This window comes from Maniola jurtina, chromosome 9, assembly GCF_905333055.1.
Source record: "Maniola jurtina chromosome 9, ilManJurt1.1, whole genome shotgun sequence".
Classification (NCBI taxonomy): domain Eukaryota; kingdom Metazoa; phylum Arthropoda; class Insecta; order Lepidoptera; family Nymphalidae; genus Maniola; species Maniola jurtina.
In genome coordinates, this window is record NC_060037.1 from 1,732,570 (window position 1) to 1,757,383 (window position 24,814).

Below are 24,814 nucleotides of genomic sequence, written 5' to 3' on the forward strand. Positions count from 1 at the left end.
AAAGTTGGAGGTGCGTGCCCGGAATCGAACCCCCCGTCCTTCAGAATATAAGGCCAACGTTTTAACCACTAGGCTATCATCGTCATAGTAGTATTTGCTATTTTAGTCATATGCTTCGAGTCTAGTTTTTGGTAAATAACAGACCTACCTGAGTTAGGTAACTTATTAGACCTAAACACGCACGGATATTGCATTTTCAAACTCTAAGTAACTTTTGCAGTTAATTAAAAATATTGCTCTACAAAACTTAAAATTGTGTTAAATTATTATTTCATCCCATAAATTCTTTGTCAAACAATTATAAACTTTAACATCCGATAAATAAGAGTTATAATCTGAACGCTTGGTCGCAAGCAATTATTATAGCACTGAAACTAATGAAGCCTTTTCGAATGACTGTTAGTTGTGGTAGGAAAGTTCCACGTACAGGGTCTTACCACATCCGTACCGTACGGCGTAACATCGAATCGATTCAATCGATTGCATCTGTTGATCGATTTTACTGTTCAACTCGCCGCTCGCTCAAAGGTAGAGCGAGCGATGGTTGTACAAATATATATTTAACGAATACGAGTGAATCGATATTACTTACTTGTTAGAAATTTAATAATTAATTTGTCTAACATTTTTCTCTATGTGTACTTAATTGACAATCAATCACTATTCGATGTGTTACATTGATCAAAAGAAAATCGAATTCGAATGCTTGACATTTTTGCTAAATCTGCTAGCCAGTTTGTGGCGACTCGGACATCGTGTTACTTATTTTTTTAATTAACGACCGATTGGCACAAAACAGGTAGATTAAGGATCAATAATTAATTAGATTTCGTTAGAAATGTCTTTTTTAACCCTCGACTCAAAAAGAGGGGTGTTATAAGTTTGACGTGTGTATCTGTGTATCTGTCTGTGGCATCGTAACTCCTAAACTAATGAACCGATTTTAATTTAGTTTTTTTGCTTAAAAGGTGGCTTCATCGAGAATGTTCTTAGCTATAATCCAAGAAAATCGGTTCAGCCGTTTGAAAGTTATCAGCTCTTTTCTAGTTTTTACTGTAACCTTCACTTGTCGGGGGTGTTATAAATTTTTAATTTACACTTGTTTAGAGTACCAGTTAATTATGACTAATTTATTCCCTCTTTCTCCTCCAAATAAACGAAAAGATTGTGCTAGGAGTAGGTACGACAGTTGCAGTTGTTATTTTTGCGTTACTGCAGCCATAATAGATAGCTTTTGGGACCCACACATTATAACGTCACTTACTATAAGTTGGTAAGTGACGTAGTTTGACTCTTTTCAACAAATCGAATAAAGCAAAGTGTCTGTAGAGTCGTTACAGTATGGGACGGCCCTAACACAAAGTTTGCACTTTGCAAGTTGACTACAGTCACAAGCGAATTGAAACTCTATTATTAGTGGCGAGAGTTGTTAGTTGTTTGTATGGAAAGTGGACACGAGTTCCGTACTTGTTTGTGAAAGTTTCGAAAAGTCGGAACTGATGTCCGGTGAAGTTGGGATTGAAAAATAGGTAGGTATACTGTTGTTAACTTCTATAGTTGATACGATGACAGAAGAGGCCTACCTACTAGTTTATAGCTCCTTCACACAGGCTGCGTAAGCATTGCGTAAGTGTAGACGTAGCGCGTACCCATTGCGTTGTAATGTATGGAACTTTATATGAAACATGGCACACCGCTTGCGTAAAGCGTGGACGTATGCGTAACCCGGTGTGTTAGGGGTTTACGCACGTCACTACGCACGTGTCACGTGTACACAATTGGTGTACATTGGCATTTAATGTTACTTCAGATGGCCACGACTGTTCCACCAAGAGTGTAACGAAGAAGGACAATGTATGTACGAATTTTCATACTTCATCATCACCATTTAAGCCTGTGGACATCCATTGTTGAACATAATATTACTTTCCCGGTGAGGGCCACTACAACCAATCCATACCTTCTTACCACTGGTACTACCTACAACATGGGATCATTCAAGGGGCCGGCCAACAAATTCCTGAAAGGCTGGCAACGCTTTGGCAGTTCCTCTGGTACTACAAATGTTCACGGGCGGCGGTAATCACTTAACATTAACTTACTGTCAGTCAGTGTGAGTTTGGCGCGGTATCCAGCGTAGTGTCGCGCGTGGTCGGAGCGGAAGCGTAGCCGCATTTCGTGGCCACGCGACTGGTAGCGCAACAGCTTTAGCTTGCCGCTCCAGTCGCCGCAAAGCCGTCGCGCGCGGGTTGCATGAGTGTCGCGCGACCAGCCCGCACTGACGGCATCCGATTCCGGGAGTAGCGTCTCCAGTTCTTCCCAGACCTGTTTACGAGACAAGGTATATTAGGATTCCATCACACGCACGAAACCTTTTACGTCTTCAATCCTCATACGCATGGCTAAAGTTTGGAATACTCTTCCGCGATCTGTGTTTCTTACCAATTACAATCCGGGTATCATTAAAACAAAAGTGAATACTTAGGCATCTTCGAGGTAAACGCGTCCCATCTTAGCCCACATCAACATTTTCCATCAACTGTGATTGTGGTCAAAAAATCATGACTATTATAGCCAGATTTGTGACGATTCCTCACAACATTAACTTTCTAGGGTCATTGACAAATGTAGCGGAAAACGCGTGCGGACATTTTCTTTGGCATTACATCCAAAATATATGTGGCGTCCCTAACACGAATATTTTCATAGGTTTTACTATAGGGAAATTCTCTGCTAAAGTTTCTGGTTTAATAGGCACTGATAAGGTGTGGACGCGGAAGGTTAGGTTCCCAAGGTGTTTTTTTCCACGGGTAAAAATGCAGTTACGCATCCCGTGCTAAAGCGGGTATGTGGGGCTCACTGGCTATGCTGCCCATTAAAAATACCTACCCATTAAAAACCTAGCGGTACCGTCCGCGTCAGGTATGAGGCGTCTCAGGATCCCGGTTATCGTATGCGACTGAGACGTCCCGACGTTGAACCGGCACAGGTTTACTTTACACCAGATTACTAGTGCGAGAGAAGGTGAAGGTGTTCCCACGGGATTCTTATAGACCCATCCACTTAACCGATATCAAATTTCACATAAATCGGTTAAACGGATGGGCCTACAAACAGACAGACATACAGACACACTTTCGCATTTATTATATTAAGTATGGATTATTATAGGAGTTACCTCATTTTCCACGTGATAGGTGTGATGATCATGCGCCACCCATTCCTCTGTGCCGTGCTCCGTGATGTTGTCTAACCCTGACTCTACGATCTCCAGGTAATCGTAGCTGCAACTGCGGACAAAAAGATTTCATATAGAATGCTCTCTCGATGAGCGTGACGACTGTGGCCTTATTGTGACAGAACATATTTAGTCGATTATAATGAGAAAGTTGACTTAAGCCAGTCAAGTTTGGATGGGTGACAAATTTTGGGGATCCGAGTATTTGACTTTTTAATGGTCAAAGGTAAAGTGCGCTGTGGGATCTTGATTGTTTAATACAAGAATCGATACTCCATACTAATAATATAATGAATATAATGAATAGAAATATAATGAAGCCTCAATAGCTCAACGGTTATAGGAGTGGACTGAATTCCGAAAGATCGGCGGTTCAAACCCCAGCCGTTGCACTATTGACGTACCCACTCATAGCACAAGCTTTACGCTTAGTTGGAGGGGAAAGAGGAATGTTAGTCATGATTTAAATGGCTAATATTCTTTTTTTTAAAAAACAAAACAAAAAACAAAATATAAATGCGAAAGTGTGTCTGTCCGTCTGTTTGTTTGTCTGTCTGCTGCAACACGGCGCAACAGTTTTCTGATTTTGATCGGTACAGAGCTAACTCTGTACAGGTTACTTTTCATCCCGGAAAAGCAAAGAGTTCCCAACGGGATTTATAAAAAACCTAATTCCACGCGGACAAAGTCGCGGGTCACCATCTAGTAAAATAATATTAATCTTAGAATTAGGTGGTGTATTTATTTGGTGTTAGCGTTAGTTAATTGTTTGTTTGCAATACCTCCTGACAGTGTTGTATTAGTCAAATTAATTTACCCAGTGTAGGGTCTCTGGGACTTTGTATGACGGACATGGTTACGTCACTCGGGTCAATATCGCCAGCTAATATCGAGGCTCTACCGCTCTAGGCATATCCCGTCACTCCCACACCTGTGTGCGGGCTAGGGTCTACATACCTGCCGCATAGCTGGGACCAGAGGTCGTACTTATTAACCCCCGACCCAAAAAGAGGAGTGTTATAAGTTTGACGTGTGTATCTGTGTATCTGCGTATCTGTCTGTGGCATCGTAGCTCGTAAACTAATGAACCGATTATAATTTCATATTCATATATAAGGTTCATTAGTTTAGGAGCTACGGTGACACAGACAAATACACAGATACACACGTCAAACTTATAACACCCCTCTTTTTGGTTCGGGGGTTAAAAATAGGCGATCCATAAGCTATCTAGCGTCAAATGTAGGAACATTTGACGCCTGCCAGTGACGTCAAAGCCTCGACATTTTGTTACAAGTTCCCTAACTGTTGTGAGCTGTGGTATTAAATACAAGATAAATCACAACAGGAATTATCCGTATTAATGAATAGCCAACCTACGGTTGTGTTAATGTGTGGTTGTCGTAATGTAGACCCACTTGCAATATTGATTCCTCGTTGAAATGCTTTGTGGAAATCAATTTGACGTATATCAATACGAACATGAACAGATGAGTCAGGTTTGATTGTCTCGCCAGGGAGTATGGTAGACCAGGAATTAATATGCGAATGTTACTGGGCTATTCATAGGTTTGATTCGCGGCAGATCCTAAATTGTTTCTGTGAGTTGAGCTCGGTGGCTATCATTCAGTGTTAGACATTGAGTTGGCGAATCAGCAGACTGGTCTGGTCTAGTAGGAGGCTATGGTCGTGCCTAGTTACCAGCCTACCGGCAAAGTAGTGCCGCCATGCGATTCGGCGATTTAGCGTTTCCGGTACGATGTCGTGTAGAGACCGCTAGGGAGTATGTTTTTAATAAAACTGCCACAGATACTCCTTACAAGTTAGGCCGCTTCCATCTTAGATTGTATCATCACTTACCACAAGGTGCGACTGCAGTCAAGGGCTAACTTGTAATTGAATAAAAAATATCACATTGTTGTTATATCCGTAATAATATTATAAATGCGAGCCTGTCTGTTACCTTTTCCGTTTAACCGATTATGATGAATTTCACTTGCATCCCGGAGATGGACGTGGGCTACTTTTTATCCCGGAAAGTCAAAGAGTTCCTATCGGATTTTGATGGAAAACCCAAATTCATGAAATTGCGAGCATTATCGGGGATCGAACCTACCACCTGCCTTACCGAATCTTCCTTATTAGCCACAGCGCGTACCACTGCACTAGGGAGGTCCGAGTTCAAACAAAGGCATTGAAATTGTTTCTTTCGTTTTTAACTTTATCTCGTTGATAATTTCTTTTTTAATTTCGTCTCTTTTCCTTTTAGCAACCTTTATTTTATAGCTACGTACAAAAAGTTTCCTTCATCGTCTCAAATCTTTTCACGTAGCTACAATCTACGAAACTCTTCAAAAACCGTTCGAGAGTATTATCCCCCTATAAATAACGTCTGTGATAAAAATCTCCACCGTTTAGGTGACAAAAAGCTATAAATAAAAAAGTTTCGGAAACATGTTTTAAAGATAAGTATTTTTCGTCGAGTATAGATTCCCTGTCGTACCTAATAATCTCAGAGACAATTGCAAGATTTCGTGTATCTAAATATACAAAAGGAAAAACTGACTGACTGACTGATCTATCAACGAGTATTCAACCCCTAAGGGGTAAAATAGGGGTTTATTGTCCACGCGGACGAAGTCGCGGGCATATGCTAGTTGCAAATACATAGTATAGGAAATTAGTACAGTTCGTAAGTTAAAGAGAAATGATGGAAATAGTTTTCTTTTGCCAGAGTGTGAATATTTAGCTGAAATAATATTAATTATAACACAATAGCTGATAGATAGACACATGACTTCGTCCGCGTGGATTAAGATTTTCAAAAATCCGAGGGAACTATTTGATTTTCCGGAATAAAAAGCAATATGTCACTCTCCAGATGTAAAAGCAGATCAATCCGTTGCTATGTTGCGGCGTGATTGAAGAACTAACTAACACACTTTCGCATGTATATTATGATATGTATATTGTATATTATGTATTTATTATGATATGCTGGAATGGGATGGGAAGTGATTTTCCAAAAGAAACCGCCCACCGTCTCTTAGCCTACAAAGTATAATGGCAACCATTTTTCGTACCCCAATGCCTAATGGACGGTGTATCCTGTCTGTACAGGAAACGTCTTTAGCGTATTTTGTATAACAATAAGATTTTTTCGTATCACAATACTTTTTTCGTATTTCTACAATATACCTATTCTTGGTCTTTGTGTACAATTGGTTTCAAACGGAGGCGGATTTATGTCAAATTGAGCTTTATGCCCACTTTGATATGGGGATGCGCTACTGGCTTTTTAGGAAACACAAAACTCAAAAGGAAAAACGGACCCCTTATAGGATCACTTTGTTGTCTGTCTGTCCGTCCGTCTATCCGTCTGCCCGTCATCTGTCAGTTTGTCGTGTATGTCAAGAAAACCTTTAGGGTACTTCCTGTTGACCTACAATCATGAAATTTGGCAGGTAGGTAGGTCATATTATAGCACAAGTAAATGGAAAAGTCCGAAAACCGTGAATTTGTGGTTACATCACAAAATAATAATTAAAATGTGTTCATGAACAAATAATAATTAATTAGTATTTACAATTAAGTAAGATACTAAGTGGGATAATATGAAAGAGTTTTTACCTGTACATTCTAAAACAGATTTTTATTTATATTTATGCACAGTAAATAGTTTTTGATTTATTGTGCAAAATGTCGGAAAAAATGCCCGAGTACGGAACCCTCAGTGCGCGAGTCTGACTCGCACTTTATTGGTTTTTTATTCAGATACAAGTTAGCTCTTGACTGCAATCTCACCTAATTCCTATAAATGTTGATGCAGTCTAAGATGGAAGCGGGTTAACCTGGAAGGGGTATGGCAGTTTTTATAGAACCCATGTAAGTACTCAGCGATACACCTAATTCATGTTTTTGCGTGTACCTCTTTGGTTTCTAACTGACTTTAAAGAAGTATTTCAGCAGTTTCTGAAACTGCGTGGGGCTGAAATGGTTGGGATAAATGATGGACGACAGCGTTGCAGTAGACGTCTTTATTCGGTGCAGGCTTATGATCGACTCCTCTTACAAACTAACAGTAATACATTACTTCTAGGTAACTACTGTTACATAAGTTACATATACCTAGAAGTCAATAAATTGTAATCTATGATCAATAACTCATCCAGTAGCCCAATCCCCTATATCCTACATTGCGCTGACTATCACAAGTTACGTGATACGAGCAGACGACCCTGCCAAGCCGAATGACTGCCAAAAACGGCGGAACAGCAGCCAAGTAAAGCCAGATATTTTGTGCAGATACCTACTATTAATTTATGGATTGACATTTCTCTGCATAGTATGAAACAAAGTCTATTCCCACCGTTTGTCCCTCTGTACGCTTAGATCTCTTAAGCTACACAAGTGTAAATTAAAAATTTATAACAACCCCGACAAGTGAAGATTACATAAACAAGAAAAGAGCTGATAACTTTCAAACGGCTGAACTGATTTTCTTGGACTATAGCTAAGAACACTCTAAATCAAGCCACCTTTCAAAAAAAACTACATTAAAATCTGTTCATTATTTTAGGAGCTACGATGCCACAGACAGATACACAGATACACACGTCAAACTTATGACACCCCTCTTTTTGGGTCGGGGGTTAAAAGTGGACCTTAATACGGTTTTCATCAATAGATATACCTAGAGTGATTCAAGAGGAAAGTTTATACGTATCACTTAACATTGTAAAGGCAAAAGTTTGTGTGTATGTGTGTGTATGTTTGTTACTCTTTCTCGCAAAAACGACTAGACTGATTTGGCTGAGATTTAGAATGGAGATAGCTAATATCTTGAATTAGCAAATAGGCTACTTTTTAACCCCCGACCCAAAAAGAGGGGTGTTATAAGTTTGACGTGTGTATCTGTGTATCTGTGTGTCTGTGTATCTGTGTATCTGTGTATCTGTGTATCTGTGTATCTGTCTGTGGCATCGTAGCGCCTAAACGAATGAACCGATTTTAATTTAGTTTTTTTTGTTTGAAAGGTGGCTTGATCGAGAGTGTTCTTAGCTATAATCTAAAAAAATTGGTTCAGCCGTTTAAGAGTTATCAGCTCTTTTCTAGTTTTCTTGTAGAAAAGAAGGTTAGATAACCCTTAGGTTCATAATATTCAAGTGTCAATTGACAAATGTCAAGCTGTCAAGATGGACGTTGCCTAGATATACATAATTATTTATTTGAAAATGATTTGTCGGGGGTGTTGAAAATTTTTAATTTACACTTGTTATACCGTAAAATCAAAGAGTTCCCACGAGATTTCGAAAAACCAAAATCCACGCGGACGAAGTCGCGGGCATCAGCTAATAGCTTAATATTGTTTTGTGAATATTGTGTAGAAATAATATGAGGAATATTGTGCAAAATGTTGGATGAAGCCGACTGGTACCTAAAAACTATTGAATGTTTGAAAGTTGAAATTAATTTGAATTAATAATAACTTCTCTCAATTCGCTAACCCGGAAATTCGTAACCACCGAGTCGCTAACACAGATCGATTAATCGCATTAATAAGAACAATCGGACGGACCTGAATCGATTCCGATCGCAACATTGTGAACAATGGACGACTATCCGCTTTGTCCGCAAATGCAGAGCCGTAATAAATCTCTTTATCGGAACACGACCGGAAATACGGATCAGTTTGTTAGTTGAATAACTAACTTATACGCTACTAGATGATGCCCACGACGTCATCCGAATGTTTTTTTTTAACCCCCGACCCAAAAAGAGGGGTGTTATAAGTTTGACGTGTGTATCTGTGTGTCTGTGTATCTGTGTATCTGTGTATCTGTCTGTGGCATCGTAGCGCCTAAACGAATGAACCGATTTTAATTTAGTTTTTTTTGTTTGAAAGGTGGCTTGATCGAGAGTGTTCTTAGCTATAATCCAAAAAAATTGGTGCAGCCGTTTAAGAGTTATCAGCTCTTTTCTAGTTTTGTTGTATAAAAGAAGGTTACATAACCGTTAGGTTCATAATATTATGTCAATTGACAAATGTCAAGCTGTCAAGATGGACGTTGCCTTGATACATAATTATTTATTTGAAAATGATGTTTTGGAAAACTTACATACTTTAGATCGTAGGCGCGGAATAGTCCAAGAAAATCGGTTCAGCCGTTTGAAAGCTATCAGCTCTTTTCGGTCTTTTCTAGTTACTGTAACCTTCACTTGTCGGGGGTGTTATAAATTTTTAATTTACACTTGTTTAAAGAGGGGTGTTATAAGTTTGACGTGGGTATCTGTGTATTCTGTGGCATCGTAGCTCCTAAACTAATGAACCGATTTTAATTTAGCTTTTTTTGTTTGAAAGGTGGCTTGATCGGGAGTGTTCTTAGCTATAATCCAAGAAAATCGGTTCAGCCGTTTGAAAGTTATTAGCTCTTTTCTAGTGACTGTAACCTTCACTTGTCAGGGGTGTTATAAATTTTTAATTTACACTTGTAGGCAAACACTTGACCACAATCACACCTGATAGAAAATGATGATGTGGTCTAAGATGGGACGCGTTTACCTTGAAGATGCCTGTTCACTCTTGTGGTAAAGATACCTGGATTATAATTGGTAGAAAACACAGATCGCGGAAGAGTATTCCAAACCTTAGCCATGCGTATGAGAAATTATGACGCAAAACCTTTCGTGCGTGTAGATGGAATGTCGACGACATAAGGATGGAAACTCGCCCGACGTCTTGCGGTGGTGTATTTACATTTTTAAGGTTCCCTACCCGAAGAGTACCAACGGGCACCTTTTACTAAGGCTCAGCCGCCCGTCCTTCTGTTCGTCTGTCTGTCCATACGTCTGGTCAGCGGGCTGTATCTCATGAACCATAATAGGTAGGGAGTTGATTTGTTATATTGTGTTGAGTTGATGAATTTTCACAGAGTACTTATATGTATTTCTATTGCCGCTATAACAACAAATAAGTACTTAAAAATTACAAAATGGCCGCCATATAAATTAAAAAATAAATAAAAAGCTCATAAGCTTAGATGGTAGGGAACCCTTTGTGTGCAAGTCCGACTCTTGCTTAGCCTGGTTTTAATAATACTGAGTGAACTCTTTGATTTTCTCGGATAAAAAGTAATGTTCCTCTTCGGGATGCAAACTAAGAATTATTTAACCTTACAAATGCGAAAGTGTATTTTTTTAGAGGTTCGTCCTTTAGTCACATCACTAGGGAGCAATAAAATATATGGAGAGCGACTTGGGCTACTTTTGTCCCGGAAAAACGAACGGTTCCTACTTGTATACAGTAGGTATGGCATATTATTGTAAATTGAATACTTGAAAAGAGCAACCGCCTAGTTTCTTGCTGGTTCCTTTCGGTAGTAACGGCATTCCGAACCAGTGGTAGATTAATTTTGAATTTTAAATTCTTTGAATTGATGTCTTTTTACACGACTTTGACGTTCAATCACGCAGCAATAGCATGTATTCACGTAGTATACCTTATGAATGGATGGCCTGGAGAATAACATAGACTTCTTTTTATCCTGGAAAACAATCATAACTTTGTCTGATGTTTCCATTTCCATACTTAATTTGAATTCTGTGAGCTTGGCTTGCTCGCTCGTCCTAAGCAATCTATCTCAAATAAAACCCAAGGACCGTCTTGACGGACAGACAAATGAGATCGTCTTTATCTCCGGGACCATTTATAAAAACCATAACGGAGCATTTCTATTAAGATATCTACTTGTTATAGTAATAATACAAAAGAAATTTATCATTATATCTTACATAGTATTTTCTCTTTTCCTCTTTGACGATCGTGTCCATCAAACATATACTTAGTCGTATTATATGAAGCCCTTCATGAATAAAGACGTATAGAAACGTACAACTGAACTATTATTTATGATAAAAGGAATGATAAGGCTATTTCTTATCCATAAGATTTCCAAAAAAAACCATTTAAGATATAAGTACACGTGTATCTTATATCTTAAATGGCAAGTACCTACCTGCATAGTTTTTTTTTCAAAATTGCTTATAAAACCTAATTAAAATATCTATCTATTTAACGAGGTATCCCTAAACAAATTTTTTTTGTCTCGTGCTTTTCATTATGTATCGTATTCAAAATAAAAAAATTCAGGGGTACCTGGACGACTCTATATTTTTTTCCAAAATTTAAATATGTTTAGAGCATTAACAAGTTTCTATGACTCTGCTACTAACTTACAACTTTACAAGTTTTGGTGTTCCTACTTTGCAGCTCATAGTTTACTTGTAAAAGAAGGTTGCCTGGTAGAGATTGCTCCAAGCAATAAGGCCGCCTTTGCACACAATTGTTTTTCTGTTTTCTTCTTTCAGTGTTGTGATCCTTTACATGTGTTTTTGTGTGCAATAAAGTGTTTCTATCTATCTATCTATCTATCTGTCCTTTTTCCACGCACATGCAAACTATGGAATCAACTCCCATTGGCGGTGTTCCCCCTAGATTACAACATGGGGTTATTCAAGTGGCGCACCGACAAATTCCTGAAAGGCCGGCAAAGCATCGGGGGTTCCTCTGGTACTGCAAATGTTCATGGGCGTTGGTAATCATTTAACACCAGGTGATACACCTGATCGTCTGCTCGCTATTTTTCGTTAAAAAAAAAATGGCTGTGATTCACAGACATTCGGACAGACAGAATGGTCGAAACTAAGGATTCCCTATTTTTCTCCAGGACCCTAAAATACCACATTAATTTAACAAACGACCGCCCCCTTATAACGCGAGATACGCATCAGAGTTTTAAACCATGAATATGTATTGTTATTTTACATACAATGCGGCTCAAATCACTCTCAGACAATAATGAGTTTTATGTAAATAGTGGCAAAGTGTAATATGCTTCGTATATTTCATGTTCTCGTTGTTTAAGCATCGAAACTACTTCATTAGTGAGATCGTTCTAGCTGAAAGTGTTTGTATTTAGCATTTACTTAAAAACATTGAGGCGCTAGTGTAATTTGTATGGCTGGTTTTCGAGTCGTTATTTTAAAACCTCAAGATTTTTTTGAATGATTTTAAATCGTTGAGGTGTAACCGCATTTTGGAAGCTTGTATCATACGTTAACATTATGAATATATACAGAACTACTTACTACCTTTAAAAGTTACATTTTTGTATGATTAGCATAAACTTAGCCAATAACAACAATTATTGTGATAATGATTGATGCAGGTTTTACGGAATCGAGCTACTGGATACTATTTCGACTTCAGACATTGAGGCAAAGACATTGGCAGTCAGAAATCGGATAGATAGAGGTTAAATTAAAATCCGCTTTACAATCGAGATCGTATGTCCATCGCCACTTTTCGCAGTCTGACTGTCGTGGTGCGACGATTTGCGTTTGCTTTTGCCGAGTCAATTACCAGTAACACGCGAGAACAAAGAAATAAAGAATATCTTATTATAAATGCAATATTTGCTGAACAACAAGCTGTACAAGTAATTTCTTGTGTTTCTTGTATACAAAATAATATTTTTCACGCGACGCGTGCTGGCACGGATTAGCATAATATTACGACGCTGCACGACGCTGAAAGCTTATGAAAGATTTAGAACGACCAGCCATTTTAATATATTACCATATTTTGATATTATGTTCAATGCATATCTGGAGTTTCATAAGCTCAAAAATGTATCGAGGTTTAAACAGTTTTCAATATGAGGTTCAGATGAGAAAGCAATATGTTGCATGTTTTAAACCACTTTTAAACGTACTTTTGTTTGGATGGCCATATTTACGCTATGTATCAAACTGCCATGTCAATAAATGATTTAGTACCCTTAAACTTTAATAAATTTGGGTTGCCATGATACTAAGTGTCTTGCTATGCATGACGTGATTTACTATTCCGAAGAAAAGATTAAGAAAATTACATTTTAACATTGGCGAAAGATTTTATAGGTACACCTGTTATCTGCCAAAGCCACTAAGTATGATTCAAACTCGTCGCTGATCGTTCCTACTGTGTTGGGGACCATGCACATAAATTTTTAAGAATTTTTATGATAATTTTTTACCTACACTTCAAGGATTTTTAAAATTTTAAATACATCGGATGCAAAACCAAAAGACGTAGGTTCGAATTCTGCCGGTTCCACAATTTTTGATTTCTATTTAAAAATTAAGTATTTAGAATGCTCATAGAAACTCAGCTTTTATAAAATAACGAAGATCTAACCCTCACGGGCTCTCTCTCTAATACTTACTGTGGTTCATGCTCAGTCAGCAACTCTTCAAAGTGGAGTCGTATCGTATGAGCGGCAGGAGCTCGTATCTCAGTGACGCAGCTGACGTCATCCGGGTAGGGGCGAGGAAACCCGGGGCTGGAGATTGTAGCGTGCGGGTGCGAGTGGGACAGCACTATCGACTCGTTGCATTGCACTTTCGAGGCTTTATAAGGATCTGAAACAATGGAGAGTGTTGTAATAAAATTATAGTTTTTCAGTTAGATACAGTGTTTAGTCTACCAATCCGCACTAGCGTTAGCAGAATATAACCTAAGTCCTTTTCATTCTGAGAGGAGATCCGTGTTCAGTAGTGGGCCGGCAATAGATTGATCATGATGATGATGAAGATAATGATGTTGTGGGCAAACGTACACAACGTACGAAGATCGTTTTTTTTTTTTTCTTTAAATCTGGCTTTACTCTGATTAGCCAATGTCAAGTTTGTAGTTATTTTCAAGTTATTGAATCTACACAAGTATGGACTCCGTCTGCGCCGGCACCCGCCGACACACGCGCGGCGCCCCTTTAGAGCGCTTCCCAGTCAGTTCCACCACCAAAAAACACCAACTAACACAAAAACCATCCACTCTTAACAAAAAAAAAACACTCTAAACAAGCACAGCACGCGCGCCAGCAAACTCCATCACAGACGGAGTCCTACGAAGATCTTATTCCGAGCGGGTATTATTGCTTGGGGACTGCTAGTCCTACTCGTACAAACCTAACTAGTATACTATTGTAGTGACGGCCCAGGAGTACAAATTTAAGCTCATAGCGGGTATACGAGCAAGATCCTATGGGAGTAGTAAGCGACACTATAACGAATGGTGACGTCGAGCGAATAGCACATAACCACGAAACTTAGTGACGAATTACGCCCGGGAGAGTGGAAGACCACGTTACATGTAGTTTTGTGGTTAATAATTACTTAAGTAGTTCCTTTATAATAACTGGTGATAGCTTAATGGTATAGAATATAGATTAAGTTTGGCGTCCTTTTGACGTGACAACGTCTTATAATTCGATAGAGCCGGCTGCACGCACGAAAAAACATGACTCATGCGGCGTTACCTCGCTCTGAGGCGTTCCATGTAAGGCTTGAAGTGCAAGCGAGAGCGTGGAACGAGCGACAAAGAAGCACAATCGGCCTTTGTTGTCACGTTCAACTATCGTCAGTAAACCGACTTTACAGACAACCAATTTTTTTTTATTCAGATACAAGTTAGCCCGTAACTGCAATCTCACCTGGCGGTAAGTGATGATCCAGTCTACGATGGAAGGGGGTTAACCTAGAAGGGATATCGCAGTTTGTGGTGATAGATTGGTAGTAAAGATTAAAGTTTGGCTTCCTTATTTTAAATTCAGATACAAGTTAGCCCTTGACTGCAATCTCACCTGGCGGTAAGTGATGATACAGTCTGTATGTTTCACATACACACGTCAATGAATTTGTCTTCGCTTTTAAAATACAATTGTACGAGCCTATTTGGAGTTTTGTTATATTTTTGGTAGGTAAATATAACGCCCACAAAGGATACTATGATCTTCCTCATACTGTGATAGTACTATTCATGTAATTGTAAGTTTCGGTATATCTGGAGTGCATTGGCACAATACTCGTATATTTCACCCGCGCCTGTCTTTCGAGTTGGCCGCACTCCCAATGTGTCCCTCGCCGCAGTTCCGAGCTCTACAGTTATTAATATCCTCACTACGATTGACATTAGTATGCATTTCTGACAATATATATAGTTTCACGCCACCAGCGGCTGCAGGCCATCACACTGAATAATATTATAAAGGAGAAAGTTTGTGTGTGTGTGTGTGTGTGTGTGTGTGTGTGTGTCTGTGTGTGTGTGCGCGTGCGTGTGTGTTGTGTGTGTGTGTGTGTGTGTGTGTGTGTGCCTTCACGCAAAAACTACTGGACGGATTTGGCTGAAATTTATAATGGAGATAGATTATACCCTAGATTAGCACATAGGCTACTTTTTATCCCGGAAAATTAAAGAGTTTCCACGGAAATTTTAAAAAACCTACATCCACGCGAACGAAGTCGCGGGCATCAGCTAGTAGAGACATAAAAGTACTGCGTAGTCATCGATGTATATGGATAGGCCCTTAGAAGAAAAAAAATGCGCTCACAAGTTAAAGAGAATTGGCAAAAGTCTCTTTATCACGCATCAGTCGGCCGCACACGCTTTATCGTATCGCACGTGTTTTTGACTGTCGAAAATGCCGTCATGTGCGGTCTAATCTTGCAAAAACCGTACGGAAATCCATCAAAAAAAAGATGGAATAACATTTCACTCGTAAGTATATCGTTTTCTCATTTAATTTAACGTATAAGCTGGGTATATTTTTAATTTTGCTATGATTAAATATTTGCCGCAAAAATATCGTACAATTGGAATACAGAAAGAATGGAGTCGTGTTATTTTTTTTGAAGTAAAACTTTTTATTCGCGTATGACAGACTACTTATGATCATGAATATATTTAACTATGATTGTATGTTTGTAAGTATTTAACTATGTATGTTTGTATATAATTAACTGTTTTACTATGTATGTATATCTGTACTAGTAGACTAGCGATGTTTCCGATATTCGCATCCTCACCCGCAATTGTGAAGGTTACGCATTGATTTGGGCATCCACATCTGCATCTACAATAATAATAATCAATGCGGATAGTTAGCGGATGCGGATGTTGCAAGTCGCGAAAACTATACATGTATGTTTGAGTGTATACATGCTTATATGTATTTTTTATGTATTTAACTATGTATGTTTATGTATGTGTTTAACTATTTAACGATGTGTGTATTTTGTATGTATACGTCGTACGTATGACGTAGTTATATTTTAGCGATTTTGCGGGCTTCCGCATCCGCAACGGCGAAGCTGCCGCATTGATAGAGGGTTCCGTACTACAGAAGTTTTTTTGGTTATGGTTTATATTATTACATATTATTTGTGAAAATTCTTTGTTAGATTCATTACATGCTCATATCTGCACTAATAATATTTTTAACGCAAAAAAAAAATTGACGAAATATTGCACAAAACAGCTCCATTCCATCCTTGATCTTTTTAATAATAGAGAGTTGACGCTCGCGTCAAATTCACTGACGAGTTCAATGACGTAATATTTATTTTTTTATAGGCTCATTTTTGTAAACGGATTTATATGGGAATGGCATATCCTTATACATCGATGTGCGTAGTGCTTACCCTAGTTGAAATAGGCCTTCATTTTACAAATTCTGTGTATATCTTGTTTATTTCATACTTATATTTATTTAAGTATAGTACTTGTCGGGGTATAAAACTGCAGCAAACAAAATTGGATAACCCCATTTAACAAGTGTAAATTAAAAATTTATAACACCCCCGACAAAGTATCTGAGTTTTCCAAAACATCATTTTCAAATAAATAATTATGTATCAAGGCAACGTCCAACTTGACAGCTTGACATATTTTGTCAATTGACATAATATTATGAACCTAACGGTTATGGAACCTTCTTTTCTACAAGAAAACTAGAAAAGAGCTGATAACTCTTAAACGGCTGCACCAATTTTTTTGGATTATAGCTAAGAACACTCTCGATCAAGCCACCTTTCAAACAAAAAAAAGTAAATTAAAATCGGTTCATTCGTTTAGGCGCTACGATGCCACAGACAGATACACAGATACACAGATACACAGATACACAGACACACAGATACACACGTCAAACTTATAACACCCCTCTTTTTGGGTCGGGGGTTAAAAAGGACATTACACGCCATATCGCATTGACTCTCAACATTCCTTTCGGTTCATAAGCCCGCGTCCTTACTGCTTTCTTTACGACCATCGCAGCAGTTAACGACTTTTGCAAAACACGCCTCTTAACCACGCTACTTACGAATAAAAATTTTCAAAAGAAAAATAAAACCGACTTCAAAAACCACAAACACTAAAAAGTAAAAAATAACTTTTATTTAGCTACACATGTAATGTACCTAGGTATGAAGTCGAGCAAGCATATTAAAACAAAATTAGAAATCCAAGAGTGAAGCTCGCCCGACTTCATACCTAGGTACATTACATGTGTAGCTAAATAAAAGTTATTTTTTACTTTTTAACCCCCGACCCAAAAAGAGGGGTGTTATAAGTTTGACGTGTGTATCTGTGTATCTGTGTATATGTGTGTCTGTGTATCTGTGTATTTGTGTATCTGTGTATCTGTCTGTGGCATCGTAGCGCCTAAACGAATGAACCGATTTTAATTTACTTTTTTTTGTTTGAAAGGTGGCTTGATCGAGAGTGTTCTTAGCTATAATCCAAAAAAATTGGTTCAGCCGTTTAAAAGTTATGAGCTATTTTCTAGTTTTCTTGTATAAAAGAAGGTAAGATAACCCTTAGGTTCATAATATTCAAGTGTCAATTGACAAATGTCAAGCTGTCAAGATGGACGTTGCCTAGATATACATAATTATTTATTTGAAAATGATTTGTCGGGGGTGTTGAAAATTTTTAATTTACACTTGTTAGTGTTTGTGGTTTTTGAAGTCGGTTTTATTTTTCTTTTGAAAATTTTTTATTTCACAATTTTTAGTGGCCCCACTGTACTATAATATGCTATGCCCAGTTAAAACCCTACTGTTTACTAAGCTATTGCACTGATCGCGAGCAATTTGCTCCTATCTATTGAGGAGTTCTGTTCTCCATCTCCGAAGATATTCATCAGATCTTCACCAAATTTATATGGGACCACCTGCACAGTATACCCTTTCAAACAAAAAAAAATTTTCCAAATCGGTCCAGGGGTCTTTGAGTAATCGGGGAACATAAAAAAAAAAAAAAAAAAAAAAAAAAAAAAAAAGATTCCGACGAATTGAGAACCTCTTCCTTTTTTGGAAGTCGGTTAAAAATTACTAAAGGCTTTCAAATCCATACTCCGCAATTAAAATCATTACCCATTTATAAATGCGAAAGGGTGTTTGTTTGTTGATTTGTCGATTTATTAATTCTCCTGTAATTATGCCACAACGACGCAACGGATCAACGTGATTTTTAACCCCGACCCTAAAAGAGCGGTGTTCGTGTGTATCTGTGTGTCTGTCTGTGGCATCGTAGCTCCTAAACTAATGAACCGATTTTAATTTAGTTTTATTTGTTTGAAAGGTGGCTTGATCGAGAGTGTTCTTAGCTATAATCCAAGAAAATCGGTTCAGCCGTTTGAAAGTTACCAGCTCTTTTCTAGTTACTGTAACCTTCACTTGTCGGGGGTGTTATAAATTTTTAATTTACACTTGTATGCCTATATTACCGAATTACGTATAACGACGTTATCACCCTCAAACAACCTATTTGGCTATAACAATTCATTAGACATTAATACCGTTCACACGTAAATTTCTGTTATCTGACAACCCTGTTATATTTATCGGTTATATGACAGCCCTAAATAAAAAGCGATAGCGGAATGGACATAAAATGGCTCAGTTCGCCCGTCCGGTGCATTTCCGCATTTACAACGCAACTTTTGGAATATTTTGCCATCGTTTCGGGGCTGCCGATTGTTTTTGTTTCAGTTCATTCGCTTTTTCAACTGTTTTGTTTAATCTGTAGCTATTGTACAAAATGGTTATGCTCTGGTAAAACTTTTGGTTGTATACAGGCTGTTCGGTTTCTTTATTGTTTGTAAATGTCTGTTACCATTTTTCTTAAAAATCTACATGAGCGATTTTGAAATGGTAATCCATGAATTTAAAGCTATAGTACGGCTGAGGCCCGAGAGTCACTACAGTAGAGATGATGTTTAATTTTCACTTTTTAACCCCCAACCCAAAAAGAGGGGTGTTATAAGTTCGACGTGCGTATATCTGTGTATCTGTCTATGGCATCGCAGCTCCTATCCTAAACGAATGAACCGATTTTAATTTAGTTTTTTTTGTTTGAAAGGTGGCTTGATCGAGAGTGTTCTTCTGTAATCGAAGAAAATTGGTTAAGCCATTTGAAAGTTATCGGCTCTTTTCTAGGTTTCTTATAGAGGTTTTTGTGTCGGGGGCTTTTTATATTTTGAGTTTTTTAGTGTCAATTTTTCACACGTCAAATAATTTTAAACTGAAAAATAAATTTAATGTTACGAAAGTTTGTTGGAAATCTGTAAAAATAACAAAACCTTCTTCAGTTAAAGATTATTTCGTGATAAAAAACAATTTTGGTGCTCGGACTCATTAGGTATACTATTATTACGTGCATTCCACGAGAAATTCCTATTATTATGGTCTTACACTGGAATTCATAGTCAAGATAGGGGCTTCTTTAGGGGACTATTCACACGACAAATTGTGTCATATTCAACCTTAATGAGTTGCATAAAGGTTGAATATTCCATTATCACCACAATTAGCCTCTAAAAGCCCTTATCTTAACTACATACGTTACATATTTTGATTTTGACTTACAAAAAATCGATTTTGTTACACAGATGTTTATTTGATTTGAAATAAACATCAACCTACTTAAAGGTCGTTTATATAGAGATGAGTGTTCATCACTTTTATTACATCGTAACTCGTAAACGAGGATTTAGATGCGGTTACGCGATATGGTTCATAACTTTATGATATTTCCCCCGGAAATATTATCTTCAACCTAAATCTTCAGTTTATGACCAGATTAGCTATTTAAGATTACTTTTTTTTTTTTTTACTACGCTTGGTGGTAACTACGTTTGGTTGGAGTGCTCTTGCCTAGAAAATGCCAATTCACTCTAGCCTTGAAGGTATTCAAATTAGACTTAGTAGAAAACATGGGCGCTGGAACGGCATTCCGCACCATAGTGGTTCGTATCAGAAACGTTGAGCAAAAACATTAGTACGAGCTGATTGGATATCGACTACATAAAGTTGCCAATCTATATAGGCTCTACGGTTGAGGAGCCGACTGAATTCTGAAGGGTCGGCGGTTCAAACCCCACCCGAGTCACTATTGGCAGCTTTACGCTTAATTCTAGTCATGATTAGCATAACTAATATTCTCAAAAAAAAATTCATGGTTTCTTTTTTGCTAAAAGGGCGCCAGCCACCAGGTTATATAAAAAATAAGCAAAATATTGCATTTCCAAATAACTTGTGTAATTTAATTGTAATAAAACACTCAATTATTTGATTTTTAACCCCCGACCCAAAAAGAGGGGTGTTATAAGTTTGACGTGTGTATCTGTGTATCTGTGTGTCTGTGTATCTGTGTATCTGTCTGTGGCATCGTAGCGCCTAAACGAATGAACCGATTTTAATTTACTTTTTTTTGTTTGAAAGGTGGCTTGATCGAGAGTGTTCTTAGCTATAATCCAAAAAAATTGGTTCAGCCGTTTAAAAGTTATGAGCTATTTTCTAGTTTTCTTGTATAAAAGAAGGTAAGATAACCCTTAGGTTCATAATATTCAAGTGTCAATTGACAAATGTCAAGCTGTCAAGATGGACGTTGCCTAGATATACATAATTATTTATTTGAAAATGATTTGTCGGGGGTGTTGAAAATTTTTAAATAACACTTGTTAATGTAGTACTCGTAATGTTTTCTGCTTTTTTAACCCCCGACCCAAAAAGAGGGGTGTTATAAGTTTGACGTGTGTATCTGTGTACCTGTGTATCTGTGTATCTGTGTATCTGTGTATCTGTGTATCTGTGTATCTGTGTATCTGTGTATCTGTCTGTGGCATCGTAGTGCCTAAACGAATGAACCGATTTTAATTTAGTTTTTTTTGTTTGAAAGGTGGCTTGATCGAGAGTGTTCTTAGCTATAATCTAAAAAAATTGGTTCAGCCATTTAAGAGTTATCAGCTCTTTTCTAGTTTTCTTGTAGAAAAGAAGGTTAGATAACCGTTAGGTTCATAATATTATGTCAATTGACAAATGTCAAGCTGTCAAGATGGACGTTGCCTAAATACATAATTATTTATTTGAAAATGATGTTTTGGAAAACTCAAATACTTTGGATCGTCGGGGGTGTTATAAATTTTTAATTTACACTTGTTTTTGATATAATATGGTACAAGTAGTCCTCCTAATACTGACCGTATGCTTGAACAAATTTAATTTAAATAAGTGTAAATTAAAAATTTATAACACCCTCGACAAGTGAAGGTTACAGTAACTAGAAAAGAGCTGATAACTTTCAAACGGCTGAACCGATTTTCTTGGATTATAGCTAAGAACACTCTCGATCAAGCCACCTTTCAAACAAAAAAACTGAATTAAAATCAGTTCATTAGTTTAGGAGCTACGTTGCCATAGACAGATACATAGATACACACGTCAAACTTATAACACCCCTCTTTTTGGGTCGGGGGTTAATAAAATACACGAGTATCACCTCTACGATATTATGTACAATTTACATCCTTCAAACTTTGCAGGGAACAATTCCAGAACAACTTATCGCAAGATGATAATATTATTGTATTTCATCAGAGTTCTCTGAAAAGGCACGTAATCGCGAAGTTTTCGATGCAATCTACTGTATTGTGTCGCGGCTATTTGCGTTCCGCCATTAATTATTTCCATTTCCAACATAAAAGGCTTGAAAGGAAGGCTTTAACAGGGCTCTCTCCGTCACTCGCTTCATACAAACGTAGTTCCAATTTCATTTGAATATTAAGCAACCAAAGTCCATGAAATTTTGCAGACATATTCTAGAAAGTAATATCTATGTCTGTGGTTTTCCATATTTCTGTTAATATATTCGGTTTCAAAGTTACGCGGTCTTAAAAATTCACATACAAATCTTTGAGCCCCTGTAATTTTAAAACTACATATTTTTAGAAAAATCTAAAACACCACATACACAGATATTAGTTTCTAAAATAAGTCTGCAAAATTTCATGGACTTTGGTTGCTTAATATTCAAATGAAATTGGAACTACGTTTGTATGAAGCGAGTGACGGAGAGACCCCTCTTAGTACTGAAGCGGAAACTTTCATTGCCATTTTGTTTTCGAACATCAAAAGAATTAATTAATAAAGTCTACGGGGACTGTCGAAATAATATTTGCCTTACAGAAATTGTGTTTCTGTAATTACATCTTTTAAGAGTTCCGTAGTAATACAACAAAACTTACAGTTTCGTCCAGTCTGTCCGTCCGTCTGTTTATTTCTCCGGCTATCTTTGTATCACAATCGTTTTAAAATCCATACATCCATACTAATATTATAAATGCGCAAGTGTGTCTCTCTGTCTGTCTGTCTGCTACCTTTTCACGGCCCAACAATTTAACCGATTCTGACAAAAGGTACAGAGTTAGCTTATATCTCGGGGACGGACATAGGCTACTTTTTATCCCGGAAAATCAAAGAGTTCCCACGGGATTCCTAAAAACTCATCCACTCAACTATAAAAGTTATCAGGTTGTTTAGTATAGTTAGATTTACCTATTACCTATACAGAGGCATATTTAAATTTTAAAAAAATCAGGTTTTCATGAATTATATGAAAAGCATGAACCTAAAAAAAATGGTTTATTCTCTCGTGTGATACCTTGTTGAATAGGTATTTTACGAACTTAGCATATTACTAATGTTCTTCTTTTATTATGGTGAGAAAACGTAGAGTTGAACAAGTTTCGATCTCGAAAACGAATCCCAAGATACTCAACTAGCCACAACTGTCTCTCTATTCCCTTACTCTCATAGCCTTTTCTTACCTTAGGTATTGTCAATAGGCGACAACTATCAAAATTAGCTTAATTGAATAGCTCTACAATATTTATGATATTGTAACGAATTTTTTGCTTTCAATTAATTCTTTTTAACCCCCGACCCAAAAAGAGGGGTGTTATAAGTTTGACGTGTGTATCTGTGTATCTCTCTGTGGATTCGTAGCTCCTAAACTAATGAAACTATTTTTATTTAGTTTTTTTTTTGTTTGAAAGGTGGCTTGATCGAGAGTGTTCTTAGCTATAATCCAAGAAAATCGGTTCAGCCGTTTGAAAGTTATCAACTCTTTTCTAGTTACTGTAACCTTCACTTGTCGGGGGTGTTATAAATTTTTAATTTACACTTGTTCAGTTCGATTAATTAAGGTAAGCGCTCATGCAATAGTGTCAAAACGATCGTGAAACGGATTAAAATAAACTTTCCAATGTTCCTCGATACACAGAGGCTTAAAGCTCTCTCGTAAAAGTTTATGTAAAACGATTTGCGTTAAATTTGTTCAGTTTACCGATATGTGTAGGTTTCTGCACGCCTCACTGATTTTTGTTGATATTTGCACTAAAATCGACTTTTTGAAGCCAACTTTACGAAAAAGTTTTTAGTAATAATTGCGAGCAAATGGGCAGGTAGGGCTTCTTGTGTTAAGTGATTACCACCGCCCATGAACGTTTGCAGCACCAGAAGAACCGCCAATGCGTTGCTGGCTTTCAAGAATTTGCTGATCCACCCTTTTAATAACCGTATGTTGAAATCTAGTGGGAACACCGCCGAAGAGAGTTAGTTCCACAGCCTGCATGTGCATGGAAAAAGATCTGGCACAACGGGTGTTCTTTCTAACTTTTTTTAAAACTTCACATCGCACAATTTTGATTATAAGCTAGATTGCTTATTAATGGCTTATTTTTTAATTTTACCACGTTTTTTTGAGAAAATAATCTCTCATAATCTCATACCAAAAATGTATAAGTTTTTAACGGGTAAAAGTAGAAGCCTCGTAGCGTGTCTACTGTCTACGATTCCGCTCAAGCGTAGACATGTTCTACGTATTTCGTAGATATGCTACGATGTTGCGTAGTTTTGTGTGCACGATCCGTTGTAGATACTTGCACGACTTTTGCCGGATGTTTAGCGAGAGATCATTCGATTTAAATTACTATTAAGTTCTAATATACAGTACGTTTAAGGCCGCATTAGTCAGCTTTTCAGCTTAGCTTTGCTATTGATATTAAAGTTGGATCGATTTGTTCAAAAGTCTGTTTTTTTATTTTTATTTATTTATTCTCCGGTTTAGACTTATAAAAGCTCTTAGAAAAGTCAAATTAGTACCATACAATAAAAAATATATTTAATATTATAATATTATGCTTTTTATGATCAAACATCCGTCTCCATAAGAACAGATTACAAGGGTTTTTGCTTGGTATTTAAATAAACTAACAAACTGTTAGGATTTTGTAATAGTTGAAATAGAACGGATATTCTGAACAAAAGCCGTGTCCTATGAAGCTGTCAAATTTAGTATGACACTGGACGTCAAGTTGTTAGCGAAATCGAAGTTTTTATTTTTGATAACGCATCTAG

At 37.4% G+C, this 24,814-nt stretch overlaps 1 protein-coding gene across 3 annotated transcripts in view; it reads right to left on the reverse strand.

Annotated features, from left to right (window-relative positions):
- Window positions 1–24,814, reverse strand: part of LOC123868397 — a 228,674-nt gene that overhangs the window by 34,082 nt on the left and 169,778 nt on the right. For all 3 annotated transcript variants that reach the window (XM_045910908.1, XM_045910905.1, XM_045910904.1), the window contains exons 8-10: window positions 13,504–13,699; window positions 3,179–3,290; window positions 2,103–2,325 (exon numbers count right to left, since the gene is read on the reverse strand). In XM_045910908.1, coding sequence (XP_045766864.1) covers window positions 2,103–2,325; window positions 3,179–3,290; window positions 13,504–13,699 — 531 coding nt within the window. The remainder of the gene's footprint in view (window positions 1–2,102; window positions 2,326–3,178; window positions 3,291–13,503; window positions 13,700–24,814) is intronic.